We start from the raw sequence: 11,311 nt of genomic DNA, 5'->3' as shown, positions 1-11,311 counted from the left end.
TTTGCTGCAGCCCATCAGGAGACGCTCTTTCCACAATGTCCACCAAGACAAGCTACAAGGGGAACAACTGGTTAAAATGATCAGTTTTAAAGCTGGCATTGATTTGTATGCAAATCATGTTTAAATCAGGTAATGTGCAAGACTATGAAATGACTGAATTTTAATTAATTGATCAGAAGCAGACTAATCAGCTGTTTTGTTCATCGGTTAGGAGACATTTTAACTGGCTATTTTTGGAATAGTCTGTTTATTTGGAAAATCCGTCTTTGCATAATACAATCACAGGCATCATTCTCATAATATCAATTTGTTTTAAGAGGCCTTCTCTAGACCTTGATGTCATTCCTGCAATATCTGTCATTTCTTTGTCGGCAGTAAATGGCAATGAGCAAAGCCAAAACGAAGGTATGAATCAGGAAAGTTGGCAAAGCAAAATCAGTTTTTCTTATGTGCAAGTTGCGTATCAGATTTTGCAATGATAGTGTTAGCAAATTGTGGTAATGTAAATGGTTTAACTTTTAAGTTCTCATTTTCCTTTAATGTGCCATGAGGGCACTAATCAAACTAATGTTATGTACAGGTCAGGAGTGACAGGTTTTTCTCGGTGCTTGCTGGGAGCTGACAGTAGACAGTATTTATTAACAGTACCTGCAATAATTTGTCAGCTGAATGGAGGATTTGGAGATTTTCCTACCAGATAAGTCTTTGCGAGAGATTTTGCTTCAAATGATCACTACCTTAGGTCCAACGCACATTAATTTTTCAATAGAATAATATTCCTTATGTAGTAGCTTACTGTTGACTAAAAATGTGAGATGTTTTGAAGAGGAGAAGCAGTATCTCACTGCAAATCCAATGTTGTATCTTTCTTTATAGCTTTGAAAAGTCTAAGTGGATGTGATGCATTAAAACTTTTAAAGCCATTTGCAGTGAAAGCCGCCTTGCTGGGCAGCGTGGTTCCAGGAAGCCGACGCACTGTGCATCCCTCTGTAACGCCCTACCTGTCTCTGCGGGTCCCTGCCTGGCTCGGTGCGGGTTTCGGTGCGGGTTTCTGGCATCGTAACGCTTCCCTAGTCACGTATTCCCAGAACGTACACAGGGTGTTGCCTTGCATTTCTTCCTTGTTGCTCGTGTATTGTACGCCTAGTATACCAATGCAGGGTTTGTGCCTTTTGTCCGTGTATATTCTTTGTAGCTGCAGCCGTCGCGTTTCAGGTATTTCATACCTTCCTCAGCTGCTGATAGGAAATTAATTGTATTGATTCCTGTTTTGAAATTAAGCGTGAATCAGTGGATTTCCAAATGCCAAGATCTCTGGAAGCATGTAAAATTGCACATTGTTAGGAGTATCAGACAATTGTTGTTAATACTAGGTACGTTAGTAATAGAATAACAATTTTTAGTAATACAAGATTTGAAAGGTGAACAGTAATGCCTTATCTCCCTGTTTAGTACTGAGCAAAGGCTTGAGAACAAAGTCAATCTTTACTCGACATCTGGAAAGATCACCTTTTAGCTGTTAAATACAACCTCAGTAAAAATCTGCTTTAAACAAAAAAGAGAGCTGTCTTTCAGAGAACTATAACTGAGCCCGGAAAAGCCGTGTGAGTCCCTCTCTGTCTGCTGTGGTCATTGATGTTTCACCCTAACACGTCACTTTTCATATAGTTCTCAGAGTAGCAACAAATGCTGGAAAACATTATAGTCACGATCGTACAGATGAGTAAACTCAAAGGTAGATGTATTCTGAACTTGCCACTAATTTGGGGTTCCTAATTCTTGGGTGCCCAGCCCAAAGCCGTACACTTAAACTGCCAAAGGTGTGGAGTACCTCCATGATGCCCTCGAGGTTCCTGTGATACCCAAATGCCGGTTCTGCATTATTTGTACCAACTGCTGCAGACTTGCTTTCCTCCAAATTGCTCCTTCAGCCTGACAGGGGAAATGAAATGCATTCTTTTACTGGGGTTGGAGGTAGAATTGCCTAAGTGAAGAAAATCAGCCCAAAAACATGGTTAATATATGGTTCCAGCATAAACTGGTAGTTTTGATCATTTCAATAATTATTTCTGAGATTGTGCTGGGAAGGTATGTGTATTTGTGCATCCTCGCTGAATGACAGGTGTGGTTTGTTTTGTGTTTTTTTTCCAGAATTATAGATCAGCGGTTTGAGAAAGTTTCGTATTTTGTCTTCGGAGATTTCAACTTTAGACTGGATGCCAAAGCAGTAGTAGAGGTAGGACTTTTATTTTTCTTTTCTTATAGAACCTACCAGGTTTTATTTCTCAAATATTTTTTTCCTGTGGAAAAGCTAAAAGTGACTTAACAAACTAATCTTAATATTGACGTCAGACTCGGCTAGGAATACTTTTAACAGGAACACCTGACAGGTAACTGAAAATCACTGCTGTGAGTCTGCTGAAGCAATTAAGAAGAACACGGCTGACATGCTGCGTTTCCTCTCAGTAGCAGTGTGTAACGTGACTATCGGCTGTAGATGCCCGTGGGCTGCAGAGTCCGTGCCGCCCGGTGATGGTGTTGGGTACAGGAAGGAGAAAACGCAGGTCCCCATCTCAGTTGAGACCTGGAGTCTTCACAGCGCCTGCAGGAGCCTCTGCCTTCGGCTGGCGTGCAGGTTCCTTGCTGGAAATCTCTCCGGGCTTCAGCACGGATTACCACGTTTCTGTTGTATGTTTGTGGCTTTTGCCGTATGTTTATAGCTCACGGTGAATCTCACAATCATTTACTGCAAGCAGAGTAAGTGCTGGTTCATATTTCTGCTCTGTGGGGAGAGAGAGACATTTGCTAAACATCTGTGATAGAACTCCACAGTTTAATAGTACAAGCAGACATTTGTGCAAAGCTTTGTGACAGTAACACCTCGGCGTGGAAGGGCAACTGGAGGATTTGTATAAACCCAAAAAGAATGCAGTAAACCTTTCTCATCGTGACTTGCGATTACCTTGACTTTACTGCTAAAGCTCAGCCCCAGGTGACGTGGGGTCAGAAATAATATCTGGGTTGAAATCCAGTTTAATCTCAAGGTTCTTCGACTTTAATTCTCAGAGATACTGTAGTGTCTTTTTGGTGTCTTTGAGGATAGGCATGTATCTGCTAAACCAGAAGCCTTTATTTTGTAAATCAAGGGGTGGGAAGCGCGGGGCCTGCGTGCCAAAAGCTGGCTGCCCCTCACCCAGGTGCGGTGCAGGTCTCCTTCGTGACATCAGCATTGGTCCTTCGTCTGTTGAAAGAGAGGAGTTTGACATCACAGCACTGCGTATGTAGCTGATAACGTCCTTCTTGGAATCTTTTATACATTGCAGTTATTTAACCAACAAACTTAAAGTATAATTGAATATGCAGCTTCATACTGCATACGTTAAGGACTGAATCCTGCTCTGCTACGCTGCAGTTACCATATTATCATCAATGCCCCTCTACTCCACTCTGGTGAGACCCCACCTGGAGTACTGCATCCAGCTCTGGAGTCCCCAACGTAAGAAGGACATGGACCTGCTGGAGCGTGTCCAGAGGAGAGCCACGAGGATGATCCAAGGGCTGGAGCACCTCTGCTGTGAGGAGAGGCTGAGAGAGTTGGGGCTGTTCAGCCTGGAGAAGAGAAGGCTCCGGGGAGACCTTATTGCGGCCTTCCAGTGCCTAAAGGGGCTTCAGGAGAGCTGGGGAGGGACTTTTTACTGGGGCATGGAGTGATAGGACGAGGGGGAATGGCTTTAGACTGGAAGAGGGCAGGTTTAGATTAAACATTAGGAAGAAGTTTTTCCCTGTGAGGGTGGTGAGGCACTGGCACAGGTTGCCCAGAGAGGTTGTTGAGGCCCCATCCCTGGAGGTGTTCAAGGCAAGGCTGGAGGTGGCCTTGGGCAACCTGGGCTGGTGGGAGGTGTCCCTGCCCAGGGCAGGGGGGTTGGAACTCGATGGTCTTCAAGGTCCTTTCCAACCTAAACCATTCTATGATTACTTGTTTTTGAAATATTATGCCTGTTTGGTTTTTATTCACTAGTGCTGCGATGGTATTATGGAGAGTGCTGCTGTCCGAGAACATCTCTATCAGTCGTGCTGCAGCAGAATTCTCTCCTACACCACTGTTGATGCAGGGCACTATAAGTTTTTCCTAACTTACTGACTGCCTGGCAGTCTGCGGGATTGCAACTGCAGAGAATGCTTTCTTTATTACCAGTGGATTAAGATTCCTACATTTATATCTGTGAGTTTCAAAGCGATCTGCTTCTAACAGAATGATGTCCCTGAGCGCAGGGGATGCACACGGCGTGAACTGCACACAGGTGTGAGCGGTACAGGCGGGCTTGGTCCTGACACGGTACTGCATTCGTCTCGTCAGTGCTTTACTGGTGTCAATTAATGCTGTTGCATATGAGCACACAAGGGATAATTTGAAGATTAATCAAATTCATTTACCCATACATATGCACAGTTAAAGTCATATTAAGTTTGTTTTGGTACAGTTTATAAACTGGTATGTCAGAAGATCCAAAAGATCTGAGAAATGGGTGTCTCATGCAGTTCACCACACAGAGGTGATAGTACAGGCAGTGTGCCTTTTACAGCATCTTAGCACCGAACAGTCCTGAATGAGTCAATAATAAACACACAGCACTGTTCTGACGCTGAAGCCGAGGCTCCAAGGAGGCAGAGCAGTGTCTAAAGTGTAATTTGGAAGGGCAGAGTTACAGGCCACCTCTGGCAGGAATTATCTGGGATAGAACCTAATGGTTTAGCGATGTATAAGATATATAAGATCCAAACCCAAGTCACCTCACAAACTAATTTATAAATGGTGTTTCTCAACTGTGCCATTTTGCCAAGCTGGCGGAGAGCGCTGACCGAGGCCGTGCACCGCCGGCAGTGGCAGAACAGGAACGGAAACGGCCAAAGGCGGTCTCTTCGCTGACGCCCAGCGCCCAGCGGACGGAGAGTCACCCTGCGCTCACGTGGGGACCGCGCGCTCCAAAACGTACCCGGGCCCCCTCTGGCACTTTGAACGTGTGCCTGTGCAAACTGCTATTAACCATTCGTTCAGCTATTCAGCAGTGTAGTTAATGCTAGGAATTGTAAGGGTTAATCCATTGACCTGTCATCTTTGTATGTATTACTGAATTTATCTCTGCTTTTCTTCCTGTCCTTTTGAATTCCCTCTTGAGACCACAATGCGCTAAGCGCTTGGACACTAAGATGCTATGAGCAATACCTGCGTTGTGGAATAGTAGACTGTGCTTACACTAAACACAAAGAATAAAGTATATTTCTAAAGGTTTTCTGAATTAAGCCATTGAAAGGGAGAATCTGAGAGCTGTTCCAAATGTGGAGTCCAGACACTGAAGTGCAGTGTGGTAAATCAGATGCCAAAAATGCTGTGCCTATTAATTCATAATTAATAGACAATGAATCATTAGTATATAGTTTATTAAACATTTTATGGGAACCTTAATCTAAAGCCATATTGATTTTTGTGCTAGGAAAATCTGCTTTACTGTTGTTGGAGTAATCCAGGGGTGGATCAATAAAACAGGTAAAGGCTTCTGGCAATTCTGAGGTCCACGTGTGCGTTAGCACGTGCGTTGTACAGAGGGATAAACTGGCGAGGAAGAAATAGGACATCTGTAGCATAACAAGCATAGCAAATGCAGTTGCTTTATAGTAGATTTGAGGTATAGTTTGAGCATAATTTGTGGTTTGGCGTGATGATGTTCAGAGAAATACCTACAGCTCATCCATCGAAAGCACTTTAAAGTTGTCCTCAGCCTGGAAAGGGCCAATGGTAAGGTTCCATTTTAGTCTAGTTTTGTGCTTTTGCGCTGCTGCTTTTGATACATCTTGCTGGCATTGTGTTCGTCTAGTGCTCAACATCTTCAGTTCAGCATCCTTCACGCTAGAAGTGTTAGCAAAAATAAACCTTGTAAGTAGGAACTGTATTTAGTAAGGCAATACATACAAAAGAAAGACTTAACCTTTCCTCAGGTTTTGATGACGTTAAGGTATGCTCCAAGACCTTAGTTTTCTTCTGATGCTCAGCTAAATTCAGTTAATCCTACATATGCAGAGTTGGCCGAGTATTTTGCTGCTGTTTAAATTCAAAGATTTGCCTACCAGGTTTTTTTCAGTGCTGGATTTGTTGGCTGGTACAGCATTCTGATTATTTGCCCACAGCTTCCAGGTATCCTCCAGCACATCTATGTGTTATGGAAGTGTTTACAACATATACAAAATTACTATAAGCTTTTATACTAGTTTGATGATGAATTCTAGTATGTATCAGCTTCTCTGCAATGCCTCTAGTACAGGTGTTGTCACAACATCTCATAGAAACGTGAATTTGTGATGTTTCTTTGTGTAGAAGATGGTTCTTCTGTAATTTTTCAGCAGTTCTGCTCTCCCTGCATTTTAAAGATGAGACAGATCAGTGACTGTAATCTTTGTGGTTATTGGACAAACACTGCAAATTTATAGCAGTGTGTGTGACAAAGGTAGTTTTTCTATTTCTGGAAAATTATCTTCTAAAATTGAATTGAAAGGAGATTTGATGAGGCATCTTTAAAGAAACCTGAAGTAGCAATGAGGTATGCTGTGGGCTGAAGTTGAAGAATATTCCAGAAATTTAAAAATTATTATGAGTTAGTGTTTTGGTTCTTCAAAAAAGGTAATAGAGTAAACGCTTGGAGGTTCTGAAATTAAACAAGACTGATTGGCTAATAACTTAAGGAAACTAGAACACTAAAATCTCTGAAGCACGTTAAGAATAAGAAGGGAACTGAAGGTTGTGGAGGGATAAATGAGTGGGTTTATTAGAAAGAACTGAGGAGGACAGGTTCTTTTTGTTTGATAGGAGAAATTAAAGAAATGAAGTTACTGCGAGTGAATGCATGGAAGGAAGTAAGTTAATTCCCCTGTCAGTCCCAGAGAGCAAGCAGTTTGTCACCTGCCGTGGCTGCTGTGGACCACACAGGGTTTCACGCCGTGGTGGGTCCAAGGCCATTCTGATCTCCACTTGTACCATTATATATATATTTTTTTTTCTTTAATAGAAACAACTTACTAGCATCTAATATTTTCTGTACACTCTACAAACACTTGCTAGTGTCAATGTGGAAGCAGAATTGGTCCCATAAATCTCTCCTTGCCTTCTTATTCACGTGGACCCATGGAGGTGCAAGCAGGAGGGTTGTGACCCCGTCAGTAGATTTGTAGGGCTGCCTCCGTACTGCCGTCCCGCGCGGGCTGTCATTTTGTGTCTCTAACATGCAGAGGTGCCCTTTCCCCTTCATTTGTTAGAGCAGATGTTTATAAAAATGGAAAGAGTTCCCGCTCTGCTTTGCCCACGCGCTTTGGTGGAACTCGGTGCTGATGCGGTGCATGACCCCGAAGCTGCCTCCTCCCACCCGCCCAGAGCCACAGCGCACGGCGTCCGCGGCGCTCATCCCTAGAAACAGTGCTCCTTCTCTTCCTTCTACCTCAGCGAGGCGCTTCCCCAGCCTTGCTTTGCTTACGTCCCCGTCCAGGCGTTGGGTGGGTCTAGGCCAAGGAGGAGGGTTTTGCTGTCGGATGACCATAGGAACAGTCTATAGTAAACTTTGAGAATCACTGTCATTTCATATTTAAAAAAAAATTAGTTATCCACTGAAACTCTTGCCTGTAAACCTTCCTAATACTATTTGTCCATCTTAGCAACAGGTACAATTAGGCTTAATAAACTGGGCTTGTTTTGACTGTTTTGGAATAAAAACCTTTTTCTGGCTGAGACTGCTGATTCAAAAGTCTCTTAAAGTTCCTTGTACTTCCAAGAAAAGAAGAAGGATAGTTGCGTGCTCCTCAATTCCAGGAACAGCAACTCAGGAATAGAAAGTTCAGTGTGAAACCGTAGCTCTTTAGGAAAAAGTCATATTAATGACAAAATCCATTTGCTCAAGGTAGATTATAACCTTCACTTGTACCCAGAAAAAACAGTTTTCATTTTTCCCTCACTAAAAGACATTTTGTTAGAGTTGATAGTAACTTGGTAAGCTGGAGAGTGATGAAGTGTATCATATATGAGCATTTATAAAGGTAGCAACAGAAATGCTGTTTCGAGGTACCAGTCGTTTTGGCCTACGAAGAGGTTTCAAGCTGTGTCTGCAGAATAAGAAGCAAAGTCCTGTTCTTAAAATGAGGAATTCATGCGTGTGCACCTGCCCCGTCTGCTTAATGGGTTACGCTCAACCAGGATATTTCCTTTCTAGGCTTCTGCCAAGCAGACATTTGATAAGCCGTAACTGGAATTGCTGATTAAATGTTTTTTAAAAGGTAATAATTACTCATAAAGAAGTTGCGTATCTAGCTCCATCATTCACTTGCGTTGTGGCTCTCTGCCACCTCTGACCATTTGACTTTATATTATCTAGTAAAATAGGAACAACTTCATTCTAGCATGACTTTTTAGCTCCTACCATATTGCTGATGCTACAGTGAATCACATAATTTTCATTTGATCGCACAGTCTTGGCACAGTATAGTCTTTCATTTGGAAAAGAACAGTGGTGGCATCAGATATTTTTACCACGCGTGGGTGTGCCAGCCGCGGTCCAGGAGCGCTCCCTCTTACTGCTGTGATGAGTTCGCCCCGAGCACGGAGCTCCTCCTGTAAGGCAGCTCGCATTCTCTTTGCAACAAACATCTTCTCTTCAAAAAAGAGCTGATGACGCTAAGTCATTGATTTAGATCATACTCAGATCTGAAGAAGTATTTTAAGTTGAACCCATTTCGTTGTGGAGTCCTGTGTTTTGTGCAGTAACTAGGATCTTTGCAAACTCCAGCCAACAAATATGTGGGGTGTGTATTTTTTTCAACTGAGTATTATTTGCAGAAGATGCTTTGAATACATCAAGAAAAGTGCAAGTAAGAATTGAACATTCTCATTGTTACAAACACAGCAGTCATTTATTTTTAAAAAATTCAGACTTTTTTTGCTTTGACAGGTGAGCATTCGGGAGAAATTAGTAATGTTTAATTGTATTAAAAATACTGAAATAGCATAAAGAAGAAAGTGTATATAGTCGTGGGCATACACAATTCTGCCTTCCTGTCCCAAACCAAACTAGACATTGTTGTCTTTCCCAGACAGTGATGACGTGCAGATGTCTATATGTGAGGCTGATCTCAAACCTTATTGCTCTGTAGTCATGAGTTGCTGAATATAGTTGGAAGGGTTTGGAAATGCTGACAATGAAAACCGTCAACAGCTAAGAAACCTATTTCTACCTGTTCTAGGCTTACATCAATGTTTGTAAGTCTAATCTTCTATCTTTCCTCTTGTGCAAGAGCTGAAGCTGATTAATGCGTCTTTTTAGATCAACAGAAGTGCCATTTCACACACAATGTTTTAACATTGCAATTTTGCCCCTAAGCCACTCAAAATCTGGCTCACAGACACACAAACACTACAGACTCTTTAGAAATTTCTGAGATGAGGTGTGTGTCTTTTGGCTGATCGCTGCATTGAGGAATAGTTAGTTAATAGGGGTGAGTGAGGGAAGAACAGACCCTCTTCCTGTAGCTTTTACAGCAGGACAAATAAAAAGGCAGAGGTATGCAAATGCTACCGCAAGCAGAACCCTTCTTACAACAGTAGCAAAGTAATTAAAGTTTGACTAAATGTTGACTGGAGCAGGACTATTGAAACTTTGCTATGTCCTATTAAATCTTTACATAGTTAGGAAAGAAAGCTTCTAGTATAGTGCTACAAATCGTGCAAAAGAGCTCTTTTTTGCATGTATGAAATGAATTGTTCTTCCTTTCTCATGGTCTTCAATTAATGTGTTCTTCTGCTCCATCGTGGCTGGTAGTTTAAAACTGTAATAGGGTTCCCTTCTTCCTTCAGTAAAGTGACATTAATCCATCCTTATAAAAGAAAAATGACATTACTTTATTTTTGAGATAAACCTGTGTATCATGGAATAAATTATTCTTAATAGCTTACAAGCTTCAGAACATGTTTTTGTTCCAGTTACAAATGCGCGCAAGATCCTGGATTGGTTTTGTCTTCTCAAACAGTTCCTTGTAAATAACTTTGTCTCATAAAGATTTTAACTTTCTTTACAAGCTAAACTGATTCTAGGAAATGTTGGGGAAAAAAATCTTGTGTAAAATGAAAATGTAATAAAGATTTGTTAAATTAAAATGCATAAAACTTCAGGTCTAATAAGGACAGTTTTATTAATGAATGTAAATTGCAGGAACCCATCTGAGGCACCTGCTAAATGTTCATTATAAATTACTCTCATAGACATTGTGATGAGTTTCATATTGTAGCCAGACTTATAAAAGCATGCAGATTGCTTCCCCAAGGGACTGTATATTTACTTAACAGTGTAGTTAATTGCAATTATTTATTTTCCAGTGATTGCAAATGGCTTCTGCATTAAAGATATATGTGGCTATTAGGAATTATTCAATTACCTCTCTTTTTCTCAGTAGTCTGAGTCAAACCTGAGCTCAGATTCCCAGAGGTCAGTCGGTAGTGTATTACCTCAATATGTTCCTTAGCTTTCTGCGGGGGCCAAAACTGTTGTCTGAAGTCCTCTCAGCAGAGCTACCTTGAGAAATACTGATTACCCGTCCCCGCAGCTGATTTTTTGACATCTTCCGTTCCATCCCGATGCTGCCACGCTTATTGGCAAGATTCATAGGAGGTTAATTAAATCCATCTTCAAAACAACGAGGGGCCAATGAGCCATATCCTCGTCGCAATAGTAAATTAAATGATGCAATTGTTTCTGCTTCCATCATGGATAAGGGGAGAGATGAGTGAATGAATTGTTCTCTGGCTGCCTCCTCTGGGGCCCCGGAGGGTCTAGTAGCATGTGGTCGTAAACCTGCTTTTAATTTGTGGCTACAGGAAAAGATGACACTGTTATCAGCAGGCAGAGGTCTCGCACAACCTCACGATGTGAAAGATGACACTGTTTAAAAACTAAAAGGAACTCTATTCCCCGCAGGCTTTAGCAGCTCCTCCTGTTTCAGATGCAAATTAATACAAACACAGTTACAGAGCAGAACAGAAAAGACGATACGTTGATCAAATTTGGCACTGCCTGGGCCGTAATTAAAACGTACACAAATTAAATACAATTATCTTGTGCTTTCTAATAGGGCTGAGCGTCATTAAACTAATTAATAATGCAGTCTATAAGCTGGGCTCGGCCGCTGTGATTGTTGGGAGTGTATGTTTCACGCCTTGCGTGGCAGCGCCTGGCAGCTGGGCGGCTCAGCTGGCACCGGCTGCCGGCGGGTGACAGCGGTGCCA

At 42.0% G+C, this 11,311-nt stretch overlaps 1 protein-coding gene across 1 annotated transcript in view; it reads left to right on the top strand.

The window, feature by feature from the left end:
- Window positions 1-11,311, top strand: part of INPP5A (inositol polyphosphate-5-phosphatase, 40kDa) — a 184,681-nt gene that overhangs the window by 107,062 nt on the left and 66,308 nt on the right. Inside the window, exon 10 of the mRNA XM_009892737.1 lies at window positions 2,152-2,236. Within this exon, the coding sequence (XP_009891039.1) occupies window positions 2,152-2,236 (85 nt within the window). The remainder of the gene's footprint in view (window positions 1-2,151; window positions 2,237-11,311) is intronic.

Source organism: Charadrius vociferus, unplaced genomic scaffold (assembly GCF_000708025.1).
Source record: "Charadrius vociferus isolate BGI_N301 unplaced genomic scaffold, ASM70802v2 scaffold38, whole genome shotgun sequence".
Classification (NCBI taxonomy): Eukaryota; Metazoa; Chordata; class Aves; order Charadriiformes; family Charadriidae; genus Charadrius; species Charadrius vociferus.
Note: the sequence above shows the minus strand (reverse complement) of the source record. Positions and strands in the feature narration are given on the sequence as shown.